Consider the following 14126-nt stretch of genomic DNA (forward strand, 5'->3'; position numbering starts at 1 on the left):
CGCCGTGAGTCGTACCCCTGCGCCTAGTGCCGGCTGTCTCTCCCACCGGCAGGCAAGCTGTGCAGAACAGCTTGGCATCTGATGCATGCCGCAATGCATGACTGCATGTGTGTGTGTGTGTGTGTGCGTGTGTGTGTGATCTCTCAAGTTGACTTCTTTCCAGGGTCAACTTGGCATTCTCAGAGGCTTCTGAACCCTTGGGTAAAACCACTTCAGCAGTATCAAATGCGACTGTAGGGCCCCGCACCGGCAACTTGCAGCACCCCTGACCTAGCAATCTGCGGGACACATGTGACATGACAGGGCTGAGCTGGGGTGGAGCAGTCGGTCCGTCTCCAGGTGGGGACTGGCAGTTTGCACCTGGCACACAATCCAGCTCACGCCTGTCACAGTCTGAAATGGCTGTTTGCACCCGTGCCCTTGTGATACGCTATCGATGCTGTTGCCCTGGTGAAATGCTGGCCTCTGCCTACCCCCCAAACACAAGCTAGCTTGTTTCTGCTCCACGCAGCCGATCTCGCTCTGCGACTCTCTCTTTGCCGCTCACGGCGTGACCGCGCCGCAACTTGCCACGCAGCCCGATCCTGCCCCAGCACCGTGTCACGGCCCTCGCAGCCACCGTTCCAAGCGACTGCCGCTGATGCCGCTGACGGATGGCGCAGCAGCCGCGGCGGAAGCTGCTGCTTTGGCCGCCTCCCTCGCGACGCTCTTGGCGTCCTCTCGCTGCCTTTTGATGAGGTCCTCCACCCCCTGGCACGCCTTGCTCTCTGCCTCCCACGCGCCCTTGACGCTCTCCAGCATGGCCTGGCAGGCAGGTGCATCAGCAGTGCCGCGGGGTGGTTTAAGGCACGTCGGCATCAGGAATGCAGTGTCGGGGAGCGAGGATGCCGCCAATATGCGGGGCACATGCATTTTCTGTGCAGGAGCCTCACACCTGCAGGAGGTTGCAGTGATACCTTGAAATCAGACCAACCACCTCGCCGCTGCTCATTAACCACTAGCAGCCGACAGCGAGGGCCTTGCGCACCCTCCACTCTTTTAACCCCTCACCCCGCATCAAGTCAAGCTGATCGGTGGAGGCACAGGGCGCGGGTGGGTTTGAAAAAGACAAGGGTGAGCAAGGCAAGAGTCGCCTCCTGCAGCTGCCTGCGCAAGCCTTGCACACCTGCAGCGCTTTGTCCAGCTCCCCCTTGGGATTCATCAGGCCCTGCGTCACGCCCTGCCGCGCCGTGACGCGGTTCGAGATGGCCTGGAGCACGTGGTCGTGCGACCAGAGGCACCTCTTGTGGCCTGTGTTGACCAGCTTCTGCCCAAGTTTGCCCGGGTCCTTGTCGACCCACACCTGCAATGCAGGACCAAGCGTGAGCCGGGAATACGACCTGGCAAAAGGACGATTGCAGGCGCCCAGCAGCACCTCGTTTGGGTCCCGGCCCTCGCAGCTCTGACACACCGAGCGGGCCCCCAGGGGGTGCCGCCACACCTTGAGCTCTCCCCCCGCCTCCACCCTGATGGTGTAGCCCGTCACGCCTGTCCTGCAGCCCTGCTCCTCAGCGGAGCGCACGGTGGCCTTGTCCTCCAGTGGCTGTGTGAGGGAGCAGCCACAAGGCCGGCAGGGAGAAATTGCGAGGAAGCAGCGAGAGATGGTGCTTGGCAGCAGTCAGTAAGAAATGCCGTCGCACCCGTGTGCACCAGCCTGAAAGGGCAGCTGTGCGTAGCACTCAAGGATGCAGTGAGCTGACGTCCTCGATCTCCTGTGCAGGGGAGGGCAACCCGCGGCTCACCACATGCCCTAGGCTGGCAACCCACGCCATGTGCGCCAGGCGTGACGCGCCACGCAGGAGGATGCGAGCGTGCCTGTCGTTCTCAACCAAGAAACCGTCGTGCCCACCGCCGATGGGCACGTGCGTGCCTGGTGGGTGAGGGGCACCCGTGTCCTGCTGCTGCGCGCACGCATCTGCCTGCGAGGCAGCGGCCACACCCGCCTGCGCTCCCGCCGCCGCCGCCTGGCTGCATGCAGTCGCCAGCGACGCCTCCATGGCCTCGAGCTGGTTCATCAGAGCCTGGTGCTGTTCCTGCTGGACGGCCTGCAGGCGGCCAGATGCCGCCACCACCGCCGACGCCGCCGCATGCTGCTCTGAGGGGAACACCCTGGCGCGCTGCTCAGCCCAAGCCGCACGCGCGCGGCCGAAAGCGGCCGCCTCCTCAATGGCCGCCGCAGCCTCAAGCTCCATTGCGGCCTCGCAGTCTGCGGCGAATTGCTGCGCCCTCGTCGCGCGCACGTGCGCTGCCTCGGCTGCTGCTAGAAGTAGTTTCAGGTCGCCCCGCGCTGCCGCGGCCTGCTCGTTCAGCTGCCTGATCTCCGCCTCAATCCTCGCCCGCTCATCGTGCACCAGCTGCTGGCGGCGCACCGCTTCGGCATGCTCCTCCCTCAAACGATTGGCCTCACTTGCAGCAGCGGTTTCCCTCTGCCTCTGCCTTCCTGCCGGCACAGTGCCCAGCTGCTTGAAGTCAGCCGCCAACTCGGCCTGTTCCGCCTCCAGCTGCTGGGCCACCTCGCCGGCTGCCGCCGCTCGGCACTCCTGCGCCCCCTGACCGCCACTGGCGAGCACGGCCTCCGTCTCCTCGCCAGCCTGAATCTGGTGTCCTGGATGTGCATAGCCCGGTGAGACGTGCTCAGGCCTTGCGATTGGGCCGGCACTCTCAGGTGCCGCAGCTGCTGCCTTGCAGCAAGGCCTCGCCAGTGCCACAAGGAGTGCGCCGCCAGCCATCGCAGCAGCTGCTACGCTCGCATTTGCAGCCCTCTGGATGGGCAGAAGCCATCTGTTAGCGCTGGGATGCGATAATGTAGAGAGTGCAGAAGGTTGGGGACACCGGCGCTTGCGGGTGCGGCGACGGCCGCGGCATTGCGTTCTGCGAGCCAAACATCCTGGTGCTCTGCCGGGTCCAACATGCCTGCTGTATGACCTCACACCTGTTCACTGTCATTCCAAGGCTCTGTGAGACGTGAGTCCCGTCTCAAGCGCTTACGTAGATCAAGGCCCAAGATTTTCCGTTACAACACGGTAGTATATGTTTTCGTATCATCTCCTGAAATCTTGCTTCACATGTCAATACAGGAGCGATGTCGCACCGCAACAACTCCTCGTCAACCGACCCCGTCCTTTAGCTTTTGGCGCCATCGCAGGAGCAGCCACGCCCCATACCACGCTCCGAGAAACACGGTACGGTAACGGTATCGTATAACGTTATATGTATCACGAATCCGTCGTAACCTGTACTCGAGTCAATGTTACGTGCATTCCCCATTCCCACCGAAAACCGCCATGCGCACACCTGCTGGTGCAGGGCCTGCTCTGCCGTATTCATCCGTCGCAAATGGCAACCCAAACCTGCATTACAGCGTTACTTGTATTGTACATTCTTGGAAACACAGCTGCAATCGCAATGTTCAGTCTGAGGTTGTTGACAGGCACTGCACTACCACGCCACTGTGCCGCAATAGCTGCGAATATCATAATAATCTGCCAACAAGCTGCATCAAATGAGCCTCAGCTAATCAGAAATGCCTCTCCAGTGTGAGGCTGACGTTGCTGCGGCGGCAGGCGGCGCAAGTGGGCCTGTTGGTGGTGTCCTCCTCGATTCTGATGTCATACCTGCGGCAGAAGGGTAGGTGTCAGGCCTCAGTGTGCCGCTGTCTCAAAAGGGGTACGAAATATGTCCCCTCAACAAAATATAATGATGGCTGCTACAAACCCCCATATTGCATGAAGCCTATCCCTGTGCAAAGCTCACTCGTCCTTGAGAATAGCGGCCAGCACAAACCAATTGTCCTGCGGGTTGATGAGTTGCGTGAAGTACATGAGAGCCCTTTCGGAGGCGCTGGTTGGGTGTTGCTGATGGATCGTTAGTCAGCTTATTGTCCAGTGTAACGAAGGAGATGGTCGTCGGACGCCTGCATACAAAAACTACCTAGCCTAAGGCGTCACGCCTTGATGACGGTTTGCGCCCCCGGAGGCGCGTCGCTTGGCTACCTATGCCTGGCCGCCCAGGTGCATCGCAAGCTCCGCCGACATGCAGCCGTGACCTGCATATGACAGCAATGCCTACACCCCCACCTGGACATACTCCGCCACAGAGTACTTTTCAAACAGCGCCAGCTCGCTGCCGGGCCGCAGCGCCATCTCAAAGGCCCAGCCGCTGGAGCCCTTGACACTGATCACCTGCGCACCCCCGTGCACGCAACAGGCATGTCAGCGGCGGCAACGGCGCGTGGGAGGCAAGCAAAGAGCTTGGCTTGCCAAGGGGCTGGTTGGTGGATGCAAAAACAGAGGCACGAAGCGGCATACATGTGATGCAATACAAGGGGATCACGCGATAGATAAGTCGCAATCGAGCTTGTCCGGTGTGCACTACGGCTGGCAATATCCAACCCCGCTTTGGCGCATGCACTGTCCGCCACCTCAGCGCACCTGCAGCTTGTCCCTCAAGCTGCTGCCCTCGCTCATGGTGCTGCCCAGCAGCGCCATCATGCGGTCGTGGGTGCACTCGCTGGCAATAGTAATCGAAACCTTGCCTGCACAAAACAGTTGATGGGTGATGTGTGCGAGGGAGTAGTTGGTTGGTTGTGTAGGTGGGTGGGTGCGCGCGCCCATTACGCGCGCCCATGCTTGCATGCGTGGAGGCATGTGTGCCCAAGTATGAATGTAGGCAAAGCTGCGACACACAGATGACCCAAAGTTGGCCAAGGTATGCGGGGACCAAGAAAATGTCTGTCCGCATGCCAGCCCAAATCACAGACGATTTGCCGGCACACGGGGCACAGGCACGCGCACGCACCGCCGGCGAGGCGGCCGGCCGGGGCGCACCCGTGTGCAGGGCGCGGTGGGGCGGCATGAAGGCCAGCTCCAGCAGGGTCGTCACGACGTCGCGCATGCGGTCGTTGCCCTGCAGGTACTTGCTCGTCCACCTGAAAGCCCCCGGGTCCTACACGCAATCCCGTGGGCGCATAAACGTGTTGTCGTGCAATCGGGGTTTTGGGCGGGACTCGGGCCAGAGCTGCGGCGCTGGGTCAGACGGGGACAGACCCAGGGGAACTGAGGCGTGCCGAGCTCACCAGGGGCTGGGGCACGAACTTGGCTGCGCCCAGCTCCGGCTGCGCCGCGGACGCCGACGCCGCGCGCACCAGCGAGTTGGTGGGTGCCGGGGGCATGGGAAGGGACTGCGGGATGGCGGGGGTGGGATGGGGGCGGTGAGCTGGGACGAACGGCAGCTGGCACCTGTGGGGACCCTAGCAGATTCGCAAGAGTCTGTATGCGCTCGCTCAGGTGGCTGGGGTCCTCAACACAGGAGAAAAAGCAGCCCCTTACCGCGTGATACATGGAGCTGGCCCTCACGGGCGCCGTCGCCGACAGAACCCCAACGCTGCTGTATGCCGGCCCATGACCCGGCAGCGGCGGCACGAAGCTCAACCTGCGCGGGGGGCGGGCGCGCAACTGTGACCGCTTAACAAGGTTGAGCGCAGGCAATCGCCACGGACGCTGCTGCGGCAGCAATCCAGGCTGGAAGCCCCTGTGCAGCTGCAGGACAGAACAGCACACAGCTGCCTTGGCGTCCCGCAGCAATCTCCCGAAGCCCACCTGCCAACCGTTGCCTCCCCAGCAAACACGCTGCTGCGGCACGGGGCGGCCAGCGATTCGCCCGCGCCGCCGAGCGCGCCGCCCGCCGGGTCCCAGATGCTGGCGCGCGTGACGGCGGAGAGCGGCGGCGGGGGCCCCGCCACCATGCTGGGGCTGCCGTAGCCCCCAAAGGCGGTCGAGTAGGAGGGGCTGCCGCTGTAGCCGCTGTAGGCGGTCGAGGCGGCGGGCGAGGGCGCGCGGTCCAGGGGCGCCGGCGAGGCGATCTCCTGGGCGCGCAACCAGGCCTCAAAGCCTGTGAGCTGGTAATACCTGGGGTTGGTCCAGCCGCAGCGGGAAGTGGCCAGGCAGGTGGTTGAAACAGGGAGCCCTCCACCTGTGTCCTCCGTTGAGCTCGCTGCTCGCCCGCGGGGTCTATGCAGGGGCGGCGCCCCCCTCCCCCTGCTGTGCCTGCTGCAGTGCGGCCGCTGCTGTGGTGCAAGCGGTGTGACCCGGCCTGAACAAGCTCAACCCCCACGCGCCTGATCTCCTGCAGCAGCTCGCGGCGCTCGTCCGCCATCTTGGGCAGCAACACCCAGCCGTCCCGCAGGTAATTGAGGACTTGGGGCAGCAGGTGGGCGGGGGGCAGAGGTTACGTGGCTCGGCGGCATTGCGTGGATATTGGGCTGGGAGTAGCAGCGGCCTGGCTTCAGCAGGGGCAAACATCCCCTTTGGCGAGCCGCCACAACCACGCGCGGGCGCTTCTTGGGGGCCCGCTCACTGATTTGGAAGAAGCGCGGGCTGCGATCGATGAACATGGCCCCGTCAGCCCCCGTCGGACAGGGCAGGATGCCGCGTGCCATGAGCGCGAGGCGGCTGCTGGGCTCTCGCATGAGTGTCTCTCGTGCCGTGGTGTGGGGCACGCCGCCCACGTTCAGCTGCACAAACTGCTGGGCCATTTCTGCGTGCCCTCAGCAGCTGAGCTCTGCGCCGCACTTGCGGGGTCTGTCTCAGCTGTACAGCTGGCGGCGCTTTTAAGTGCAGTAAATACGCTCTTCTCTACAATGTACGGTATGCAGCTCCGCAGGACTACAGACGAGTGTCGAAACGTGCCTGTGCAGGATAGAGGTCTCGGCAGCAAAGACGCTTGGAAGTCGACGTATGATAATAGACAATGGTGGTTATATACAACTTTCAGGCACACTTCAAGCCTACGAAAATTGAGTTTGCGCTTTGCAGCAAAAATGGTTCAATGGGAAGTACGAGGGACAATGTGCCGTTGCCCTTTTAGTCGATCAGTATCTTTTCCCCTCGCATCACGTGTTTGTGCTGCCTCTACAGCATTTGTAAGCTTGCACAGGCGCCGCGAGCTTGAAGTGCAGGTCTCGTGCACAATGGCGCAGCTCATGCGAATCAGCCGAGCCTTTGGATCGGGCCTCGTGACTAGACGTTGCCAGCATGCCCGGCTCGCGCCCAGCGTGGCCCGTGGGCAGCGTTCCGTGCTCGCCCGGGCTGAGCAAGAGCCATCGACATCTACCAAGGCCGAGGAGGTAAGGCAAAGGTGTGAGAAAGCCGACTGTGATACCAGCATTCTGCTGATGCGCAGCGCTGCTGCAGCTCGACAGTGGCGGTGCCTGTGTGGCGCGTGCCGCTGCGCTCTGCGTGGCGCCCAGTGCCCGTCAGCCATCCGTCCAAACAGCGGTTGCTGCGAGCCATAAGCGCGCACATGCGACGTCACTGCCACACTGCAGGGATCGCAGCAGCAGCCGGGCGAGGACCTGCCGTCGTGGGTGCGCCGCGAGAAGGAGCGCGAGCTGGCTGAGGCCGGCAGCAAGGACCTGCCGTGGCCCCTCTACCTGGTGCTGTCCTGCCTGGTAGCAATCGCCTCGGTAGGCTCTCGCGGTGTACTCTTGAATTGATGCTATCATCTGGCACCAGCTGCGGGTGAGGGAGCCGGGCGTCATGCAGCAACGGGCACTCGGCGTCAGCCCAAATGTATGTCCCAACAGGTGCAGCCTGCTTGTTGAAGCTGACATCGCTGTGCCGTTGTTGCCTTCCAGGTGGGGTCGGTCTTTGAGTACGTTGACCGCAACGCGATCTTCGGTGTCGTCCAGCCCGACAGCCCCCTCTGGGCCCCCATCCTCGGCCTCTTTGCCATCACTGGGCTGCCTACCGCTGGTGCGGCGCACATGCGATGCAGGCTCGCCTCGCAACATGTTGCAGCAGCTGTGTTTCCTGCAAGCATGCGGCTTCAGCTTTGCATAGTGTGGCCGCAGTGTGCTGTTCTCCACGTGGTTAATCAGCCATGCCCGCAAGTTGCGGCGTGTCTCGGCGTGTCTCGTGCTCTGCCGTGCCTGCTAATCAACCTCCTTCCCCGTCCCCCCCCCAGGCTTCCTGTTCTTCAAGGGCGTCAATGCGGCCAACGAGGCAGCAGAGAGGCAGGACCGCATCGACGGCTATATTAAGTAGAGAGCTTTGAGTGTGCCATCGTGTGTTTGAGGGTAACAATTCCTTTGTGCAGGGTGGTGGCTTTTACAAACCACGTGTGCGAGAGTTCGAGTGTCGCTGCCTTCTCCCAGCTGTTGCAATCTGCTCTGAGCTGCTGAGTTACAACAGAGCCATTCGGCAGAAGTTTTGAACCTGTGTAATGATGGGAATTTTGGAATTTCGGAAGGCGCGTGCGACATCGCCAAGCAACAGCAGCATAAGTCTAGAAAAAGGGCACGCCTGCCTTGCTCTCCAGCCACAGCAGCACCGCCCAGCCAATCATGGCGGCGCGGCCGTTGGTGAACTCGGCTTGCGGCGTGAATGAGCCAAAGGCCTCATGCCGCGCGCCCTTGAGGATGGGCACCATCGATGCGTACACCCACAGCGCTGCCGCCACATACTCCCATATCGGCCCGTGCTGCAGCAGCTGGACAGCTGTCTGCCCCGTCTCGGCTTCTGCGCGTGCCACGATGAACATGCCCAGCATGGCCAAGCGGCCGTTGATGATCTCTGGGGCGGGGCCGTTGAACTTGAGGGCGTCTGGTGGTGGGGTGACAGCAGGTGCAGGGGCGGCAGCAGGCATGAGGTGTCGCAGCAACAAGGGAGTGGTCGTTCCAGGCTCTGCACCTGGCAATCTGAGATGCTAGATTATTCGTCTTGCCTCGTCAGCCACGCAGGTGATTTGATGATTGACAATCAAGTGGCCGTGCTCATGCACTACGTCCACTGCCAGCCCGAAGCCTTTTGTGCCCACTGCCCCCTAACGAGCGCACCAAAGAGGCTGACATCGCTGCGCTTGATGTAGCTGGTGGCTGGGCTAGACGTTGGGCTAAGCCTGCCGCTGCTGCTAGCACCCACACCGCTTGCTGTCCGAGGCTCCTCAGTGGCTGCAGCCGCTGGGAGCATGCGCAGGCGCTGCCCGCTCCGCCACCGTCCGTAAGCAACCGGCGAGCGCAAGCTGTTGGATAGCCCGGTGCGCCCTATCACTGCGCCTACGGTTCTATTCTCGAAGCATAGCGTCGGTGCCATGCTTGAAGCGAGCACGCAAGTTGGTGCACACAGTGACCGTCGTGGTGCGTGATGGGCCAGGAAAGAAGGCTATGAAACACACATCTGTTGAAAAGGGAAATGTGAATGCGGCTGGACATCGCGATCGGAAGCGCATGAATCCTGTGGCGCCTACTCACTCGATGCTGACCAATGCCGACATGGTTGAGCAGGGCGCATTCATTGTCGAACATCCAATCACAAACTTTTATTGATGGCCAGCTCCCCCAAGCACAGAGATCACGTTCTACGATCTAGTCGCAGCCCAGCGATACCTCGGGCGCCCCTGTTGGTTCTAGTGGCGCTGTGTACTGGCATACTTATATATCTGCAGTGGCGATCGGGTCCTCTGGTGCGTCCATGAAGGCAGTAGTCAATCCTGCGAGTCGCCTGCAGCGGCAAGGGCAGCGTGCCTTGTGCTCCTGCTACCAAAGCAGCGCGCGCCTTATCTGGACGCTCCGGCTGCGGCGACCCGCCCCTCAGAGCGTCCGTGCCATTGCTCAAGGCTCAAACGCACCAGCTGACGCGATGAGCAGCGCGCCGGAGCTTGCCCGCCGCGAGGTGAGTTGAGAGAGTTGGGGCTTCGCGGCTGGCGTGGTGCCCGTGGCCGCCCAGGCAAAGCATTTGCATTGGTACTGCAGCTGTGATGGCTTAAGCTAGCCCAGGTGCTCTCCTAGCCGTGGCACGGATCACGGCTCAGCTCACCCACCAACACACTGCGCTTGTGCTGGCGTGCTGGCTGGCCTCACCACGCCCCCCCACAGGGCGCGGTGCTGGGCAGCATCGTGGCTGATGCCGCCACCATGGGCCTCCACTGGATCTATCAGGCCGACAAGGTGACCCTGCTGCTGCTCAGCGCGTGTAGCAATCTCAGCTGCCCATTGCGGCATCATCGTTGCTCCTCTGGCGGCCACTGAACAAGCAGCGCACTGCATCCATGATGATTGCCTGCATCTCGTGAAGCCCAGTGCTATCGCATTGCACATACCGTGCCCGGCCACCAACCCTCCCGACCAAATTCCGGCAGATGGCTGCCCTGCTGAAGAGTAAGGGCAAGGAGGCCAACCCAGAGTTTTTCGAGCCCCCCAGCTGCCCCTTTTATGAGGTGCGGATGGACCCCTTGACCCGGGCCCTCTTAGCCCTGCAACGCAAAACCTTCTTCCGTCCGCCGCCCCCCTCTCTTGCGGCAGTGCGCTAGTCCTTGGAAAAGCCGCTGCGATTGCTTGCGTCATCACAAGACTTGCCTCTCTGATGCGTCGCGCAGATGCCGAGCGGCGCTCTGAGCCCGTACGGCGCTGAGGTGGCGGCGCTGCTGCAGTATGCTGACAAGCAGGGCAAGCAGGGGCTGGAGGGCGCCTCCTGGGCCAAGGCCCTCGCGTCCTACTTTTTGGACACCTACCCAGGTGGGCGACAAAGAGGGGTGCTGCTCGGGCCGGCGCCGCTGCGCAGGCACCATGCGACTTGACCTTGTTCCCCAGCCTCCCCCCCCAAACTGCTGCCTGGCAGTTGTGCCTGACGCCTTGCTGCTGCCCGCATCGTTGCGGGTGCAAACACCCACATCCCTTTCAGGCTACCGCAACAAGAGCATCAAGACGCTCATAGCCAACCTTGAGGCCGGCAAGTCATACCCGGATGTCGGGGACGACGCGGACACCCAGGCCAACATGCTGTGCAAGGTATGCACAAAAACTCACCTTCTCAAGGGTTGGGCATGTGCAAGCTGAGGGTTTTCAGAGCATGCAGGATACGGTAAACATTTCATCATCATGTGTTGGCTGTAGGCGCCCGTTAAGGTGCGAAACTTGAGGCTGCCGGCCCTGGATAAGTAGGTGAAGCATGTCTTATGGAGCTTGCATCATCACGGGAGCGCACCCCTCAACGTCCTCTCACACCCGCAAGCACTGCCCCTCCTCGTACTGTCTTCCAACCCCCTCAGGTGCCCGTGGTGGTGGCGCGCTTCGCGGGCAGCCCGGAGCTGCCCGCCGCCGCCGAGGCGGCGGTGCGGGCACAGCAGAGCAGCGAAACAGCGGTGCAGTATGGGCTGGCGGCGGCGCGCATCCTGGAGCGCGTGGTGCAGGGCAGCAGCGTGGCCGAGGTGAGCGGGCAAAGCAGAAGGGGGGTGCCGCAGGTTTCGGCGTCAATAGTGGTTCGGTCAGGAGCTTGGTTTACAGCAGCCCATCGTGCCGATTGCAATGGATCCCACAGGACCGGCATCAGGGGTTGCTCTCATGTCGGGCAACAGCCGGGGCTCCAGCACAATGCTTACTCCTTGTGATGAGTGGCCATTATGTGGACGATCCTGAGCTGCTCGGTGCGCCTGCCCCCCCCACACACATACACACATGCATACGCATATATGCACGCACGCACGCACATGGACTCGCACACTTTTACATACACTCTCCCTTGAACACACACATGTACACAAACACAACTCACACACACACCAAACCCACCACCATCTCTCAGGCCATCAACTGGGCGCGCGCCGCACCCGAAGTCCCCGCCGCGGCGCGCGACGCCATCGCCAAAGCAGCGGACGCCGCAGCGTCGCCCGCGCCCTTTGCCGAGGTTGTTGCGGGCTTTGGCAGCTCGTGTGCGATGCCTGGGGCCCTCCAGAACGCGCTCGTGGCCGCGCAGCGCGCGACCAGCTACGAGGACGGCGTTCGCGCCAACCTGGTGGCCGGCGGGGACAACGCCAGCCGCGCGTGCTACCTGGGCGCGCTGCTGGGCGCCGCGTACGGCGGGCCGCCCGCGTCGTGGGCGGAGAGGGTCACGGGGTTTGCGGCGTTTGCCGCAGCGGCGGAGAGGGTGGCCAAGGTGTGAGGGCCCCACGCTGCCCGCGGCGCGTGGTTCTGCACTTTGAGCAGCAAATCTCTATCAAGCGGGCATCGCCCTATGCTGCATGCATCAGCAAACGGCGTCTTTATTGTGGATGTCGCCTGCCCTTGTGACCAGCAAACGCATTCTATGCATGCGCAGCCATCGCCGGGCTCAAACCAGAGGAGTGGATAAGCTTGTCCTGGAGACCACACATACGCTGCACATTGCGCACCAGTACTGTATGTAAATGAGCTTCTCCAGCAGGATTGGAAAGTGATATAGGTGTTGCGCTCTGGCCACCACACATACAGTCTATCTGGAGACAGACCGACTGCTCCACCCCAGCTCAGCCCCGTCACGTCACATGTGTCCCGCAGATTGCTGGGTCAGGGGTGCTGCCAGTTGCCGGTGCGGGGCCCTACAGTCGCATTTGATACTGCTGGAGTGGTTTTACCCAAGGGTTCGGAGGTCTCTGAGAATGCCAAGATGACCCTGGAAAGAAGTCAACTTGAGAGATCACACACACACACACACACACACACACACACACACACACACACACACACATGCAGTCATGCATTGCGGCATGCATCAGATGCCAAGCTGTTCTGCACAGCTTGCCTGCCGGTGGGTGAAGCAGCCGGCACTAGGCGCAGGGGCACGACTCAAGGCAGAAGGGGGCGCTGCTGGTCCAGCACAGCAAAGGGTGTTGATAAAAGAGCGTCTGGGTGGCCGCGAGAAGTTTTGGAAGCATGCGATCCCTGAGGTTGGGCCACACGTGTATGCTGATGGGTGCATGACTCGCCATCAGGTGCAGGGCACGACTGAAGGCGGTCAACGGGGCGCTGCTGGTCCAGCACAGCAAAGGGTGTTGATAAAAGAGCGTCTGGGTGGCCGCGAGAAGTTTTGAAAGCGTGCAGTCCCTGAGGTTGGGCCACACGTGTATGCTGATGGGCGCATGAGTCGCCATCAGGTGCAGGGCGAGACTGAAGGCGGTCAAAGGGGCGCTGTTGTTCCAGCACAGCCAAGGGTGTTGGAAAAAGGAGCGTCTGGGAAGCGGCGAGAAGTCCTGAAAGTGTGCAGTCCCTGAGGTTGGGCCACACACTGGTGGGCGTGAAATCTGGGCAGGGCGCTGTGATGCAACCGGCACCCAAGAGCATGACGGCTTGCACGGGTGAAACACCCCGCCGCCGTGCACTGAGCGTCGGTGCATACACAAGCCCCCCCTCCTAGATTCCAGCCCCGAAAAAGGAACAGAATGCTTCACATGCGGCTCCTGAGGCCCAGTGTGCATTCGTTTCAGCGGCTCACACAGCCGCAGCACACCGGGCCGCAGTGCTCGCATGCATTGCAAGTGCACATGTACCCGGCAACATTTGCACACATGGGTGGCATGGATACGGCTGAAACAGCCTGCTGCGCACCACAGTGAAATGCATACAGTGTGCATGTGCATCGACCTAATGGAGTGCCGATGTTTATTCCCGCGGCACCTGCCCTGAGAAACTGACAAACGCAAGCAAAGCATGGCCAACCATGTGACAGGCGGCACCAGGCAGGCAAGAGGCAGTGCTAGTCCTGAACATACTGGCTGCTGGTACGTGGGTGCAGCAGGCCAGACATCACCCGACCAACCCCCACATGAAGCAGTGTGCGCTTCACGCGCGCCCGCAGAGGCCAAAGCCGCGCGCCAGGGCCGCCTTGGCCCACCCGAGTGCGCGCTGCGGGCGCGAGCAGGGGCCGCCGGGCGCGGCGGCGCGGCGGCCGCTGCTGGCCGTGCGCGCAGGCTCGGGCTGGGCCTGCGCCCCCTCACCTCCATCCAGGTTGCCGTCGGGCTTGGGCCCGCGGCGCACGATGATCGCCGGCGTCCCCGCGTCCGGGCCGTCGCCGCCCTGCTGCTGGTCCCCGCCCTTGCCACCGCTGGGGCCCTGCGCTGCGTACTCGTCATCGTCATCGCCGCAGGCGGCGCTGAGGTGCTCCTCGAGCGGGAAGCTGCGCAGCACCTGCCGCGCCACCGCGCGCTGGCGCGCTACCAGCAGGGCGGGCCCCACCTCAGCGGCGACCAGCGCCGCGCCGCACACCGCCGCCACGCCCCGCAGGGCTGCGCCCCGCGCGGGCGCCGCGAGCTCGCGGCACGCCAGGCGCGCCGCCGCCCCC

General features: G+C 62.6%; 6 protein-coding genes across 6 annotated transcripts in view; 2 read left to right on the forward strand and 4 right to left on the reverse strand.

Moving 5' to 3' along the window:
• Positions 1–600: 600 nt before the first annotated feature.
• Positions 601–2768, reverse strand: MNEG_3493 (hypothetical protein; the record flags this gene model as incomplete). The annotated part of the gene is made up of 4 exons (XM_014048027.1): positions 601–804; positions 1166–1342; positions 1481–1582; positions 1782–2768. The coding sequence occupies 4 exons, from the start codon at positions 2766–2768 to the stop codon at positions 601–603; spliced, it is 1470 nt and encodes a 489-aa protein (XP_013903481.1).
• A 1020-nt stretch (positions 2769–3788) lies between these two features.
• Positions 3789–6192, reverse strand: MNEG_3494 (hypothetical protein; the record flags this gene model as incomplete). Its single annotated transcript, XM_014048028.1, has 8 exons — positions 3789–3830; positions 4116–4220; positions 4470–4573; positions 4866–4983; positions 5114–5218; positions 5367–5469; positions 5637–5902; positions 6151–6192. 8 exons carry the CDS (start codon positions 6190–6192, stop codon positions 3789–3791), a joined length of 885 nt encoding a protein of 294 aa, XP_013903482.1.
• Positions 6193–7006: 814 nt separating this feature from the next.
• MNEG_3495 (hypothetical protein) lies at positions 7007–8081 on the forward strand (the record flags this gene model as incomplete). The annotated part of the gene is made up of 4 exons (XM_014048029.1): positions 7007–7162; positions 7364–7501; positions 7673–7790; positions 8002–8081. The coding sequence occupies 4 exons, from the start codon at positions 7007–7009 to the stop codon at positions 8079–8081; spliced, it is 492 nt and encodes a 163-aa protein (XP_013903483.1).
• A 241-nt stretch (positions 8082–8322) lies between these two features.
• Positions 8323–8682, reverse strand: MNEG_3496 (hypothetical protein; the record flags this gene model as incomplete). The annotated part of the gene is made up of 1 exon (XM_014048030.1): positions 8323–8682. The coding sequence occupies one exon, from the start codon at positions 8680–8682 to the stop codon at positions 8323–8325; it is 360 nt and encodes a 119-aa protein (XP_013903484.1).
• A 992-nt stretch (positions 8683–9674) lies between these two features.
• On the forward strand, positions 9675–11972 carry MNEG_3497 (hypothetical protein; the record flags this gene model as incomplete). The annotated part of the gene is made up of 7 exons (XM_014048031.1): positions 9675–9707; positions 9911–9982; positions 10174–10251; positions 10411–10549; positions 10716–10822; positions 11083–11241; positions 11616–11972. 7 exons carry the CDS (start codon positions 9675–9677, stop codon positions 11970–11972), a joined length of 945 nt encoding a protein of 314 aa, XP_013903485.1.
• Positions 11973–13627: 1655 nt separating this feature from the next.
• Positions 13628–14126, reverse strand: part of MNEG_3498 (hypothetical protein) — a gene marked incomplete at both ends in the record, with an annotated part of 1875 nt that continues 1376 nt past the window's right edge. Inside the window, one exon of the mRNA XM_014048032.1 lies at positions 13628–13961. Coding sequence (XP_013903486.1) covers positions 13628–13961 — 334 coding nt within the window. The remainder of the gene's footprint in view (positions 13962–14126) is intronic.

The sequence above is a fragment of the Monoraphidium neglectum genome, assembly GCF_000611645.1.
Source record: "Monoraphidium neglectum strain SAG 48.87 unplaced genomic scaffold scaffold00441, whole genome shotgun sequence".
NCBI classification, from domain to species: Eukaryota; Viridiplantae; Chlorophyta; class Chlorophyceae; order Sphaeropleales; family Selenastraceae; genus Monoraphidium; species Monoraphidium neglectum.